Raw genomic sequence first — 15,622 nt, 5'->3', positions numbered from 1 at the left:
CCTCCTTAGCTAGGTTTATTCCTAGGTATTTTATTCTTTTTGATGTGATGGTAAATGGGATTGTTTCTTTAATTTCTTTTTCTGATAATTTGTTGTTAGTGTATAGAAATGCAACAGGTTTCTGTATATTAATTTTGTATCCTGTAACATTACCAAATTCACCAATGAGCTCTAGTAGTTTTCTGGTGGTGTTTTTAGGATTTTCTATGTATAGTATCATGTCATCTACAAACAATTTTACTTCTTCGTTTCCATTTAGAATTCCTTTTATTTCTTTTTCTTCTCTGATTGCTGTGGCTAGGACTTCCAAAACTATGTTGAATAAAAGTGGTGAGAATGGGCATTCTTATCTTATTCCTGAGCTTAGTGGAAATGCTTTCAGCTTTTCACTGTTGAGTATGATGTTAGCTGTGGGTTTGTAATATGTGGCCTTTATTATGTTGAGGTATGTTCCCTCTGTGCCCCAAATTTCTTTTTAAATGTCCTGTATTTGTACACAATTAGTGATTGGACCCTAGATTAAGGAATTAGTGATTGGACCCCATTTTTTGGCTTTTTTATTTGTTTTGGGGTGTTTTTATTAAATGAATACACTAGGATGTGTGGTCAGAACATTTGATGATATAATGAAGTACCAAGGAACTCCAGAACCAGACTGCCAGGTCTTCAGTCCCAGCTCTACTACATATTGAATGTACGAAATTACATAAGATACTTAACAGCTCTGTGCCTTCATTTCCTCATCTATAAACTGGGGATAAAATAACAATAATAATTAGCTTGCAATAGTGTTTGTTGCAACATTAGTTGTTATGCAGATCATAAGAGTTCAAACATGTAAAGTGCTTAGAACAGTGCCTGGCAAATAATAAGCACTTAATAACTGTTGCTAATAATATTACTACTCCTAGCTCTGTGGCTTGTAAAGATACTTAGGCTCCCTGAGTTTCAATTTCTTTAACTCTAAAATGGGGATAATACTTGCTGGCCCATCTAAGTTATAAGGCATTTATGAGGATGAAATAAGATTTTATGTGTGAAAGTACCATGTGAAGGGCTTCCTAGATGGCGCAGTGGTTGAGAATCCGCCTGCCAATGCAGGAGACATGGGTTCGATCCCTACTCCAGGAAGATCCCACATGCTGTGGAGCAACTAAGCCCAGGCGCTACAACTATTGAGCCTGTGCTCTAGAGCCCATGAGCCACAACTATTGAGCCCATGTGCTGCAACTACTGAAGCCCATGTGCCTAGAGCCTGTGCTCTGCAATAAGAGAAGCCATAGCAATGAGGAGCCTGCGCACCACAATGAAGAGCAGCCCCCACTCACCACAACTAAAGAAAGCCTGCACGCATCAACAAAAACCCAACACAGCCAATAAATTAATTAATTAATTAAAAAAATAATAATAATTTAAAAAAAAGAAAGTACCACGTGAAACACTAACAAAACGTTTTCCTCTTATCAGTGATTGTTATCATTAAAATAGATGTTCTATTTGATGTTTTTTAGCTCAGCTTTTTTTATTTTAATTTTTGCATGTAAATAATTTATGATATAGTTACATATTAATAACCTTGTACAATTTATAAATAATATTGTGGGTGCTTAGAATTTTTTTACTGAAGGACATACATAATCAAAAAAGTTTGAAGGCCTACTGATCTAAAGAAATGTTTATGGTATGAACTCCTTCATGCAGTGCATTCTTGGCAGCATGCATCATCAGCTGCCTCAAGAATGTTTTTGTACTCTTTGATTTTATATTAAGGAAGGAATTACCTTAAGAAAATGATTAGCAATAGGCAGAAAGAGCTACAGAAACAACGTTCATTGCAACGTTATATAAAAGTCAGAAGTAACCTATATGTTCATCAAATAGGGGAATATTTAAATAAACTGTGATATATTTATAGGCTCTAGCTGTTATTATGCAATTAGTAAACTATAATAATTTTTGTTGTTATTTTTGGCTGCGTTGGGTCTTCATTGCTGAGCCTGGGCTTTGCTGTAGTTGCAACAAGTGGTTGTGGTGCACAGGCTTCTGTTGTTGCGGGGCATGGATTCTAGGCGTACGGGCTTCAGTAGTTGTGGCACACAGGCTTTGTTGTTCCGTGGCATTTCAAATCTTCTCAGACCAGGGATCAACCCATGTCCCCTGCATTGGCAGGCAAATTCTTAACCACTGTGCCACCAGGAAAGTCCTCTATAATAGAATTTTAAAGTTAGGAATTATTTTAAAGAATATTTCATGAGGAAGCATTCCCAATATAATGATAGGTACAAAAATTAAGATACAGGGAGATGTAGATATGCAGAATAACCCCAATTCTAGTAAAAATGCACATATATAAGACTGGAAAGAAATATATTCACATGCTAATAGTGATTATCTCTTGATAGTAGGATTAAGTGTTATTTTTGACATCTTCATACTTTTCTATATTTTCCAGTTTTTCTGCAATTAACATGTATTAGTTTTACATTTAGGAAGAAAGAGTTTATTTTAAATAAAAATTTAAAAGTATAAGGCAGGACTTCCTAGGTGGCGCAGTGGTAAAGAATCTGCCTGCCAATGCAGGGGACATGGGTTCGAGCCCTGCCCTGGGAAGATTCCACATGCCATGGAGCAACTAAGCCCGTGTGCCTAAAAAAAAAAAAAAAAAAAAAAAAAAAGTATAAGGCATACTTTTTTATTCTTAGGCTTTAGATTTCCATTAATTGAATACCTTTGTTAGAGTATGAATCATAGGTTTGGGAAGGACTTTAATAAGTTATCATGGCCAATTCTGAGAATTTCACTGATGAGTTTCAGACAGATGAATTAGTTTTTTTTCAATGTTAAAGTGTATTTTGTTTTTTTGGTAACATAGTAATTTCAGCTTCTGTTATCTTTTTGAGTCTTCCATAGCATGTGGATAACTATTAGTTATCGTTTATGTTTCTAATCAGTATGATTATGTATCAGTTAAACCAACAATTATGTACTGGGCATTGGGTATGTAGTATGGGGCATATATTCCTGAAATACATCCTGAGTCCCAGACCTTAAAGAGATTCCAGTTTAGAGAAATGAGACTATCCTCATCAAATGGTAAACAATACACAGACACGTGATAAATGTCATTTTGTGTGATATTGACCACTCTTGCAATGAGTTTAGATCTCATCCTTTCTTTTAGTCTTAGCAACTTGACTTTCTTTATAAGTTCTTTATTGAGCCCATTCTTCAAATTTTAGCTTCTTGGTAGAATTTGGTTTAGAAACCAAACATTGCCTTCCATCAGAGGTTCTCAGACTTGGCTATGTTTCAGAACTATCTGAGGAGCTCTTAAAAAATACAGATGGGTTAAATGTTCTGATTTAACAAGTCTGGTCTGGGAGTGGGTAGGGAGGAAGGGGAAAGTAGGGTTTTGAAAATATCGCTAAATAATTCTAAAGTACAGTCAGTGTTGAATTTCACAGCTCTTAAAAATGGGCTCAGTGAAGAACATGTGAAGAAATTTAAATTAAGGCGGGAAGAAATTTAAATTATTAAGGTCTAAACACTTATTGAAATAGCGTTTCTCCTTGAATGCTGACATGAGCCTGATTGTGAAAAGACAACAATAGGGCTGTTTTCTCAACTCTGGCAGAAACCTCTTCAGTGGCCGTGTGCCCTGCCAGGAATCCAGAGACAATGAGGAAACATCACCATGATACGCTAACTCTATTCTTGGATCTTTTCTTGGATGTGCACGCAGGGTTTCTTTCTACCAAAGTCTTAATCTGCTTGTAATGTTGCAGGGACTCGTCCCTCTTCTATTTTCTCTGTAGTAATTATAGTAGTTGCCATTTGCTGAGTTCCTGTTATCTACCAGGTATTACATCCATTTGTCTCTGATCCTTACCAGAACCTTGAAAGACAGTTCTTTTACAGATGCAGAAACAGGCTCTGATAGATCGAGTTTTTGATCCAAGGTCACACAGGAAATGTCAAAACCACATTTCAGGGTCTGCTCTGCTTGACTCCGGGGCCTGTACTTTGTCTGTGGCATCGTGGTGCCTGCCCCCTTGCTGCTCCCTCATGTGTTTCTACTGCTCAGATGGCCTACATCTAGGGCTTCAACTTTCTTACTCGTGTCTGTGCAGATTTGTGCCTAAAGAGAGTAATGCCTTATGAAAGGCTGGGTTTCTTTTTTAAATTGTCCTTTCAGGGAACGCTGCGAGGAGCTCCGTGTTGAGTTGTTTTGTATCCATCAGAAGACAGTGAGCAGGGAGCGGAAAGCACAGATAGCATTTAACGAGGAGCTGAAAAGGCAGAAGCTGGTGGAAGAGCAGATGTTCTCAAAGCTCTGGGAAGAAGACCGACTGGCCAAAGAGAAGCGAGAAGCTGAAGAGGCAAGGAGACAGAAAGAGCTGGTGGAGAACACACGCCTGGGGCTGAATGCCCAGATCACCAGCATTCAGGTGCAAAGGCAGGCAGCGCAGCGGCTGAAGGAAGAGGAGGCGCGCCTTGTGGTGGGTCTTTTGAAATGCTTGTGATAGGACTATGAACTCAGTGGGTAGAATACACAGTTCACAGGCCTGCTACTGTAGTTTTCCTGATGGCCAAGGCTGCTTCACAGCACAACAGACCATGGTCAGAGCCTTGGATTTCAAGGCCCAGCTGACAGTGCCATCTCATTGTATAGGGCAAGTTACTTCACTACTGTGATTCAGTTTCTTCATCTGTAAAGCGAGGCAAAGAGCATTTGTCTTTGTTGTGAGGATGAAATGGGATAATCATTGGCAGTGCCATGAAAGGCTTGTGGCAATTTGGTAACATCCCCCATTCTTTGATATGGATGATTGACAGTTTCCAAATCCTATACGAAGTGCAGTGATCCCCCAGATCACCAGCATCAATAATTTTGTTGCTACAAGATCACTGCCCCTAGTAGGTAGAAATTAGATGTGTCAATGGAAATGTGTGCAAGCACTTGAAAAAGTAGCAATTTTATATGTATGTAAAGCTTTCAACAACTGATACTTTAGTATCACTAAATTTAGGAAGAAGGTAATATTTTCCTGGGAAATCCCAACTATTGAAATTTGAAACCATAAGAAACATCAAAGGTAAGGTATACGGCAGAGCCCGGAAATCTTCTTAGGGTTTAAGACTGTTTTATTTTGAAGAGTTTAGTAGAGGATCTCTAAGAAAATCAAAATGGTAGCCCCCAAATGACCTTATATATACCCTCTCCTCTGGTATAAGATATTTAGTGAGCCATTTTCACTCACAACACTTCTGGCACCAAATGTGTGGGGGTTTTTTCTCACATCAAGCAATTCTCTGATGCTTTGCAGACACTGATTAGGTGTCCTATGATTTGATTCAGTTCTGATACTATCTGGAGTTAGCACCAGACTCCATAGGTTGAAGGGCTTAGTCCCACAGGATAGCCCTTCCTTCAGATGCCCATCACAAGTAGTGGGTCCCTAGGTTACCCACACTTCTGTCCAGCTTGGCTGCAAAGTCCAAGATTCTCATGACTCCCCCTCAGTTTCAGGAATTCACTAAAACAACTCATAGAACTTCGGAAAGTGTTTTACTTCCCATTACCAGCTTATTGTAAGGGATAAAGCTCAGAGATGGACAAATGGAAGAGATGTGTAGGGGAAGGTATGGGGGGCGGGGTGATACACAGAGCTTCCACGCCCTCTCTGGGCACACCATGCTCCCACCACCTTGATGTGTTCACCAACCTGGAAGCCCTCTGGATCTCATCATTTAGAGGTTTTATGGAGGTTTCATCACATGGGTGTGATTGATTAATTCATTAGCCATTGGTGATTGAACTCAATCTCTGGCCCTTTTTCCCTCCCTGGAGGTCAAGGGGTGGAGCTAAAAGTTCCAACTCTCTGATCACATGGTTTGGTCTTTCTAGTGATCATCTCCCATCCTGAAGCTATGTAGGGGGTCCAGCCACAAGTCATCTCATTAGGCTACAAAAGATAATGTTATCACTTTGGAGATTCCAAGGGTGTTAGGAGCTATGTGCCAGGAACCAGGGGGAAAAGACAAAATATTTATTTTTTATTATAACATACCTAGCTGTCTCTATTTGTAGCTTCCTTTAAAAAAATTTTTTTGAAAATAACTTTAACAAGAAGTTATCAAAAATATTAGTGTCTATATACCTTTACATAACCAAATATTATATATATATATATATATATGTATATAGACAGATTTATAAAGACATATTGGTATAATATTTTTAATTAAAGTTATTTCCTTATTTAACTAAACTAAAAACCTTCTTTGGATTTCACCATCTTATACATGCACTCTTTGGAGGAAGGGGTATAGTTCTATAAAATTTTACCACACATAGATTTATGTAACCACTACCAAAATCAGGATACAGAATTGTTCCATCATTCAAAGAAACTCCTTCCAGCTACTCTTTTATAATTATAACCTCTCTCAAAGAAGATTCAATTAACAATCAAGTTAAGAAGAAAAAGAGAATTTTATTCAAACCAAATTAAGGATTATAGTACAGGAGACAGACTCTCAGAAGCTCTGAGAATTGTTCCATCTGTTAGTAATCTAAGGCACAGTCATATACATTTTCAAGACAAAGTATCATACATCAAAATGACACACTGACATTTTACATAAAGTTCACCAAAGATACGTAGTCCAGGTAAGCACGTACAAAGCAAGCAGTAAGTCACCATGACCCCCTACAGAGTTGGGAAAGAATATTAATCTTCTAAGAAGTTCCATTGCTGGTGTCAGAAGAAAGAAAAAACAATTGATCTTTACAGTGGAGTAGGCCTTCCCATCTTTGAGGAGGTCTGGTTAATGTATAATGAAGATGCACATTGCACACTAAAGGAAGAGGGAGGAGGTCCAAACGAAGAGAGAGAGGGAATTTTATGTTTACATTTTCTTGTCCTGACTTAAAATATAAATTTTATTTCAACACCACCCTCAACCCTTACCACTGGCAGCCGCTGATAGGTTCTTTATCACTATTATTTTTGTAATTTCAAGAATGTTATATAAATTCCACCCTTTTTAATGTTATAATGATAACATTTGTTATCATTATAACAGTAATGTTATATTAAATAATAATATGAACATTTTCAAATGTACAGAAGTGGAGAGTACAATGAGCCCTCGTGTATGATCTCCCAGTTTCAGCACTGTTGCATTTTGACATATTGATTTCCTACATCCTACCCCCTCCCATTTTTGTTTGAAAATACGTCCCAAGCATGTCATTTCTCCCTGAACTACATCTCAAGTATGCATCTCAACAACAGCATAATTAAGGACATTTTCTTATACATTGCCAATATCAAGCCTAAAAAATTAATAATAACTCATTGTTATCATCTAAAATCAGCATCAAATTTCCATTATTATCTAAGTTATTTGACATTTAAATCAAGATCCAAACATTGTTGTCCTGTTATAAGTCTCTTTTGGAATGAGTGACTGTTTATCATTCAAAACTGGGCACATTTGAGATGGAAAGGGGTGTGCTTACTTCACTACATCAGCACGACAGTGTAAAATCAGAACTATCCTGGGGAAACCAAGACATAGTAAACTGCTTTTAGGTCTCTAAATCTTGAGCAGTTCTCCACCATTCCATCTTTACCTGCTTCATAGTCTGATTGGGCTGATTGCTGCCTCCTGGTGTAGTCAACCTTACTTTTTAAAAAGTGTGGCCTGGGACTTCCCTGGTGGTCCAGTGGCTAAGACTCAGAGCTCCCAATGCAGGGAGCCTGGGTTTGATCCCAGTTCAGGGAACTAGATCTCACATGCCACAACTAAAAGTTCTCAAGCCACAACTGAAAATCCCGCATGCCACAATGAAGATCCTGCACGTGGCAACTAAGAACTGGTGCAGCCAAATTAACTAACTAACTAACTAACTAAATAAGTAGAATAAACAAACAAAGTGTGGCCTCCTATCCCATTGTCTTTCATGTTTGATATCTGTTGTTTTTCCTTAAATACTGCAGAGCATTTTTACTTTTATTATCCCATCTAACCCTCACAATTCAGTGTGGATTTACTGCTCATGACATTAATGGGAAAGTCTAGCATATAACTCCCCTCTCACAAACCAGAAATGGTGGCAGTCATGGCTGCTGTGAGTCTCAGTTAGATCAAGTTAGTTGGGGATTGTATCCCTCCTCACTGTAACTGTGTTATCTCTTGTCCCAGCTGGGCAAGGGCTTATCCCTCCAGGAGAGTTCAAATGACTTTGGCAGGAGGATTAATGCCTCAGTTTATACCATACCCAGATTTTCTACCAATCTCAAAACACCCAAAAGCATTGGTGCCCCAGTTAAAACTGCTTGATTGGCCAGGCAGTTAAGCCAGCCAGGGGGATCAGATAGATAAGAAAATGAGAAGAATGGGAGAGTGCATTTAAAGAACAAAATGCTTAATTTACTTTTGTATATTTAGCTGATGTGCACATTTCCATTTTTGGACTCATTGCTGGTTAATAATGTATCCAAATCTAGATGTGCAGATGTGCATAGAAGACTAAAATCTGGAAAGTCAATACACCAAAATATTGAGAATGGTAGTGGGTGAATGGGTACTAAGAATAAATGTGATTTATCTTCATACTTTTCTGCAGTTTGAACTCCACAACTATTTGTTACTTTATAATCACACACAGACAGCAATTTTACAAAGCCTTATTGCTGATTCAGCAATGAAAAGGCAAGTTTTGTTTCTTATAGTCCCTTTACATCCAGGGGTGTGTGTTTCCAAGAAACCCTTTATTCTCACCTCTTAAATGAAATGCATTAACTTATTTGCTTCGTCCAACTGTACTGATGCATTATCTTCATTATTGTTGTACCTTAGGAAGACAACAAAGCACAGGTGAAATTTGAGAATGAACAGGATAAGCTAAAGAAACAGAAGACAAAACAGGAAATAAGGGCTGCTTTGCAAAAAGCCCTCCAAGAGAAGATGGAGCATATTCGGCAGGAATACAGAGAAGATCAGGATTTGAACATGAAACTCATGCAAAGCGCCCTTCAAAACCTACAGGAAGAGGCTGATAAAAAGAAGCAAAAAAGAGTAAGACATTTATTCAGTGCCTGCTATGCGCTGGATGAGGTTCCTTGTTGAGTTCTCAGTCTTACGGGAGCCAGCCATGTGTAGAATAAACCGTAACAGTGCTACTGTAAGTGTGGTCCACAAACCAACATCATTGGCATCATCTGAGAGGATGTTAGAAATTCATAACCTTCAGAGTCAGAATCTCCAAATTCAGATCTTGGCAGGGACAAGAAACCTGTGTTTTCACAAGGTCTCCCAGCTGATTCTGATGCTCACTAAATTTTGAGAATTCCTACTCTATAACATGGTGTTAGTACTGATAGCAGGATGGAATTGCAGGAGGTGGAGTGACTAAGTATGTCCGGAAGTTGGGGAAGACATCACTGAGATAGTGGTGTTCAAGTTGGACTTTGAAAGATATCTAGTTTTACAGGCAGAGAGAGTAGAGAAAATCATTCTAGTATTTATTTAGCTGTTTCTTTGAAATTTGTATTGAACTCTTTAGGGTATTGTGCTTTTCCTAAAGGTACTATGATTTGTTTTGTTTTGATACTTTATTTTTTAGAGCAGTGTAGGTTCACAGCAAAATTGATCAAAAGGTACAGAAACTTCCCATATGCCCCCTGCCCCAACACATGCATAGCTTTCCCCATTCTCAAGATCCTCCACCAGAGTGGTACATTTGTTACAATCAATGAACCTACACTGACACATCATTGGCACCCAAAGTCCATAGTTTACATTAGGGTTCACCCTTTGGCATTAGAGCTGTAGGTTTGGACAAACGTATGGTGACATGTATCCACCATGAGAGTATCATACAGAGTAATTTCACTAGGCTAAAAATCCTCTCTGCTCCACCTGTTCATCCCTCCCTTTACTCCAAACCCCTGGAAACCACTGATATTTTTATTGTCTCCATAATTTTGCCTTTTCCAGAATATCATATCATTGGAATCATATAGTATGCAGCCTTTTCAGAATGCCTTCTTTCAGTAACTAATATGCATTTGTTTTCTCATATCTTTTCATGGCTTGATAGCTCATTTCCTTTTAGCACTGAATATGTTCCATTGTGTGGATGTACTACAGTGTATTTATCCATTCACCTTCTGAAGAACATCCTCAGTTGCTTCCAAGTTTTGGTGATTGTGAATAAAGTTTCTGTATAGCTTCTTAGGTAGATTTTTTTGTGGACATAAGTTTTCAGCTCATTTGGGTAAATATCAGGAAGCGTGATTGCTAGATCATATGGTAGGAGTATGTGTAGTTTTGTGAGAACTGCCAAACTGTCTTCCAAAGTGTCTAAACCATTTTGCATTCCCACCAGCAATGAATGAGAGTTCCTGTTGTTCAACATCCTTGTCAGTATTTGGTGTTGTCAGTATTCTGGACTTGGGCCATTCTAATAGGTGTGTAGTGGTATCTCGTTGCTTAATTTTAATTTCCTTGATATCATGTGATGCGGAGCATTAACAGTTCTGAACCCAATTCCAGTGTGTGGAGTGGAATCCAAGCAATGCTCGCGACACAAGTTGGGTGTTCTACAATTCCACTCAATTCTGGCACTATCTACCCGGAGATAGCATTGGATTTCACAGGTAAAGGGCTCAATTCCATAAGACTGCCCTCCACTTCAGATGCCAGTCTCAAGCCTAGATTGTTACCTGTGCTTCTGACCAACTGGCTACAAACTGGAAGTTCCAGTGATCCTCCTCCAACTCAGGATGCCAATTGCAAATCCAAGTTATTATCTGACAGACTGGCTATAAATCAGAGGTTCCCATGACCCCCTTCTTGAGTTTGATTAATTGGGTAGGGCAGCTCACAGAGCTCAGGAAACCAGTTTGCTCACTAGATTACCTATTACAGAGGATATTAAAGGATACAAAGAAATAGTCAGATGAATAGGATGAGGTCCTAAACAAAAGAGCTTCTGTCCTCATGGAGTTTAGGGCCTGGTATGGTGGAAGTGTTTTGGTTCCCCAGAGCTTTAGAGATTTCTGAACCCTCTCCTTTTGGATTTTTATGTAGGCTTCATTACATAGGCATGATTGGTTAAGTCATTGGCCATTGGTGACTGATTTTCTTCTCCAGACCCTCTCCCCTCCCCAGAGGTCAGGGAACTGGGACTGAGAGTTCCAACCCTCTAATCACATGGTTGATTCTCCTGGCGACCAGCCCCCAAACTTAGGTGTGGTCCAAAAGTCACTTCAGTAACGTAACGAAAAACAACTTTGTTGCTCTCATCACTTAGGAAATTCTAAGGGTTTTAGGAGCTCTGTGCCAGAAATGGGGATGAAGACCAAATATGTATTTCTTATTATAAATCATAATATCACAAGCATCTTTTTATATATTTGTTACCTGTATAGTTTTGGGAGGTGCCTGTTAAGATCTTTGGCTCATTATTTGAGTTTTCTTATTGTTGAGTTTTAAGGGTTCTTTGTATATTTTATCGCTAAAGTGCCCTTCCTATTATCTTGTTGTGGCTTCTTCTTTGTCTTTGGATGTAGAATATCTTTTCTGGTAGGTCTTTTTTTGTTAATGGTTGTTCAGCAGTTGGTTGTGATTTTGGTGTTTTTGTGAGAGGTGGTGAGCTTGGGTCCCTCTCTTCCACCATCTTGTCTCCAATACTCTTTGTATATTTTAGATAACAGTCCTTTATCAGATAAGTTCTTAGCAAATATTTTCTCCCAGGCTGTGACTTGTCTTTCATTCTCTTGATCAGAGCTTTCATAGAGCAAATTTTAATTTTAATGGATTAAAATCAATCAATTCTTTCTTTCATGGATTGTGCCTTTGGTGTTGTATCTAAAAGCTTATCACCAAATCCAAGGTCATCTAGATTTTCTCCTTTATTATCTCCTAGGAGTTTCATATTATATTTTACATTTGGGTCTTTGGTCCATTTTGAGTTAATTTTTGTAAAGGTGTAAGGTCTGTGTTTAGATTCTTTTTTTTTTTTTTTGGCATGTGGATGTCCAGTTGTTCTAGCTCCATTTGTTGAAGAGACTCTCTTAACTCCATTATATAACCTTTGCTTCCTTGTCAAAGATCAGTTGACTATATTTATGTGAGTCTATTTTGGGGCTCTTTGTTCTTTTTTATTGACCTATTGATCTATTCTTTCACCAATTCCACACTGTCTTGATTACTATAGCTTTATAGTAAGTTAAAGTTGGGCAGAATCAGTCCTCTGACTTTGTTCTTGTCCTTAAATATTGAGTTGGGCAATTTGGGTCTTTTGCCTCTTCATGTAAACTTTAGAATCAGTTTGTTGATTTCCACAAAGTAACTTGCTGGGATTTTTTAAAAGATTACATTGAATCTATAGATCAAGAAGGGAAGAATTGACATTTTGACAATATTGAGTATTCCTATCCATGAACATGGACTCTCTCTATTTAATTCTTCTTTGATTTTTTTCATCAGCTTTGTAATTTTCCTCATATAGATCTTGTATGTATTTTGTTAGATTTATACCTATGTATTTCATTTTTGGGGTGCTAATGTAAATGGTATTGTGTTTTTAATTTCAAATTCTACTTGTTCATTGCTGGTAAATAGGAAATCAATTGACTTTTGTATATTGACCTTTTTTTTTTTTTTTTTTGGCGGTACACCAGGTTCAATCATCTGCTTTTATACACATATCCCCGTATTCCCTCCCTTCCTTGACTCCCCCCTCCTCGAGTCCCCCCCACCCTCCCCGCCCCAGTCCTCTAAGGCATCTTCCATCCTCGAGTTGGACTCCCTTTGTTATACAACAACTTCCCACTGACTATTTTACAGTTGGTAGTATATATATGTCTGTGCTACTCTCTCGCTTCGTCCCAGTTTCCCCTTCACCCCCCGCCCCCTCCCATACCTCGAGTTCTCCAGTCCATTCTCTGTATCTACATCCTTGTTCTTGTCACTGAGTTCATCACTACCATTTTTAGATTCCGTATATGTGAGTTAGCATACAATATTTGTCCTTCTCTTTCTGACTTACTTCACTCTGTATGACAGATTGTAGTTCTATCCACCTCATTACATATAGCTCCATCTCATCCCTTTTTATAGCTGAGTAATATTCCATTGTATATATATGCCACATCTTCTGTATCCATTCATTTGTTGATGGGCATTTAGGTGGCTTCCATGTCCTGGCTATTATAAATAGTGCTGCAATAAACATGATGGTACAAGTTTCTTTTGGGATTATGGTTTTCTTTGGGTATATGCCCAGGAGTGGGATTACTGGATCATATGGAAGTTCTATTTGTAGTTTTTTAAGGAACCTCCAAATTGTTTTCCATAGTGGCTGTACCAACTTACATTCCCACCAACAGTGCAGGAGAGTTCCCTTTTCTCCACACCCTCTCCAACATTTGTGGTTTCCAGACTTTGTGATGATGGCCATTCTGATTGGTGTGAGGTGATACCTCATTGTGGCTTTGACTTGCATTTCTCTGATGATGAGTGATGTTGAGCATCTTTTCATGTGTGTGTTGGCCATCTGTATGTCTTCTTTGGAGAAATGTCTATGTAGGTCTTCTGCCCATTTGTGGATTGGGTTATTTGCTTTTTTGGTATTAAGCTGCATGAGCTGCTTGTATATTTTGGAGGTTAATCCTTTGTCCGTTGTTTCATAGGCAATTATTTTTTCCCATTCTGAGGGTTGCCTTTTAGTTTTGTTTATGGTTTCTTTCACTGTGCAAAAGCTTTTAAGTTTCATGAGGTCCCATTTGTTTATTCTTGATTTTATTTCCATGATTCTAGGAGGTGGGTCAAAATGGATCTTGCTTTGATGGATGTCATAGAGTGTTCTGCCTATGTTTTCCTCTAGGAGTTTTATAGTGTCTGGCCTTACATGTAGGTCTTTGTATATTGACCTTGTATCCTGCAACCTTGCTTTAATTGCTTATTAGCTCCAGGAGTTTTGTTAATTGATTCATTCAGATTTTCTACATAGACAACCATGTTTTCTGTGAAAAAAGGCAGCTTTATTTCTTTCTTCCCAATCAGTCTACCTTTCATTTCCTTTTCTTGTCTTATTGCATAAGCTAGGGCTTTCAGGATAACGTGAAAAAGAGTGCTGAGAGGGGACATCCTTGCCTTGTACCTGATTTTAGTGGGAAAGCTTCTAGTTTTTCATCATTAAGTATGATGTTAGTTGTAGGTTTTTTGTAGATTTTTTTTATCAAATTGAGGAATTCCCCCTTTATTCCTAGTTTACTGAGAGTTTTTTTTTATAAATTTATTTATTTATTTATTTATTATTTTATTGTCTGTGTTGGGTCTTTTTTTGCTGTGCGCAGGCTTTCTTTTTAGTTGCAGTGAGTGGGGGCTACTCTTTCGTTGCGGTGCACCAGCTCCTTGTTGCCATGGCTTCTCTTGTTACAGAGCTTGGGCTCTAGGCACGTGGGCTCCAGTAATTGCAGCACGTGGGCTCAATAGTTGTGGCTCACAGGCTCTAAAGCGCAGGCTCAATAGTTGTGGCGCACGGGCTTAGTTGCTCTGCGGCATGTGGGATCTTCCTGGAGCAGGGATTGAACCCATGTCCCCTGCATTGGCAGGCAGATTCTCAACTACTGCACCACCTAGGAAGCCCGAGAGTTTTTTCTTTTTTTTAACATGAATGTGTGTTGGATTCTGTCAGATGTTTTTTCTGCATTAATTGATATGATCATGTGGTTTTTCCTCTTTAGCCTGTCGATGTGATGGGTTACATTAATTGATTTTTAAAAATATTTATTTATTTATTTATTTATTTATTTATTTTTAATTTTATTGGCTGTGTTGGGTCTTCATTGCTGCACATGGGCTTTCTCTAGTTGCGGCAAGTGGGGGCTATTCTTCATTGTAGTGCACGGGCTTCTCGTTGCAGTGGCCTCTCTTGTTGCAGAGCACAAGCTCTAGGTGTGTGGGCTTCAGTAGTTGTGGCACATGGGCTCAATAGTTGTGGCTCATGGGCTCTAGAACACAGGCTCAGTAGTTGTGGCTCATGGGCTTAGTTGCTCCGCAGCATGTGGTATCCTCCTGGGGCAGGGATCGAACCTATGTCCCTTGCATTGACAGGCAGATTCCTACCCACTGTGCCACCTAGGAAGTCCCATATTAATTGATTTTTGAACGTTGAACCAGCCTTGCTACTTAGGATAATTCTTACTTGGTCATGTTGCATAATTCTTTTTATACATTGTTGGATTCAATTTACTAATATTTTGTTGAGGATTTTTGCATCTATGTTCATGAGAGAGATTAGTGTACAGTTTTCTTTTTTCATAATATCTTTTTCTGCTTTTGGTATTAGGGTAATTCTGACTTCATAAGATGAGGTGGGAAGTATTCCTTCTGCTTCTGTCTTATGAAAGAGATTGTAGAGACCTGGTATAATTTCTTCCTTAAATGTTTGGTAGAATTCACCAGTGAACTCATCTAGGACTGGTGCTTTCTGTTTCAGAAAGTTAATTAATAATTAAATTTCTTTAATAATAGATACAGGCCTATTCAGATTGTCCTTTTCTTCTTCTGTCAATTTTGGCAGATTGTGTCTTTCAAA

General features: G+C 38.5%; 1 protein-coding gene across 1 annotated transcript in view; it reads left to right on the top strand.

The window, feature by feature from the left end:
• Positions 1 to 15,622, top strand: part of MBD1 (methyl-CpG binding domain protein 1) — a 72,155-nt gene that overhangs the window by 38,801 nt on the left and 17,732 nt on the right. The window contains 2 exon segments of the mRNA XM_057698109.1: positions 4,196 to 4,499; positions 8,872 to 9,090. Of these exon segments, the coding sequence (XP_057554092.1) occupies positions 4,196 to 4,499; positions 8,872 to 9,090 (523 nt within the window).

This window comes from Hippopotamus amphibius, chromosome 11 (genome assembly GCF_030028045.1).
Source record: "Hippopotamus amphibius kiboko isolate mHipAmp2 chromosome 11, mHipAmp2.hap2, whole genome shotgun sequence".
In the NCBI taxonomy this organism is placed as follows: domain Eukaryota; kingdom Metazoa; phylum Chordata; class Mammalia; order Artiodactyla; family Hippopotamidae; genus Hippopotamus; species Hippopotamus amphibius.
This window is presented reverse-complemented; position numbering and strand designations above follow the sequence as displayed.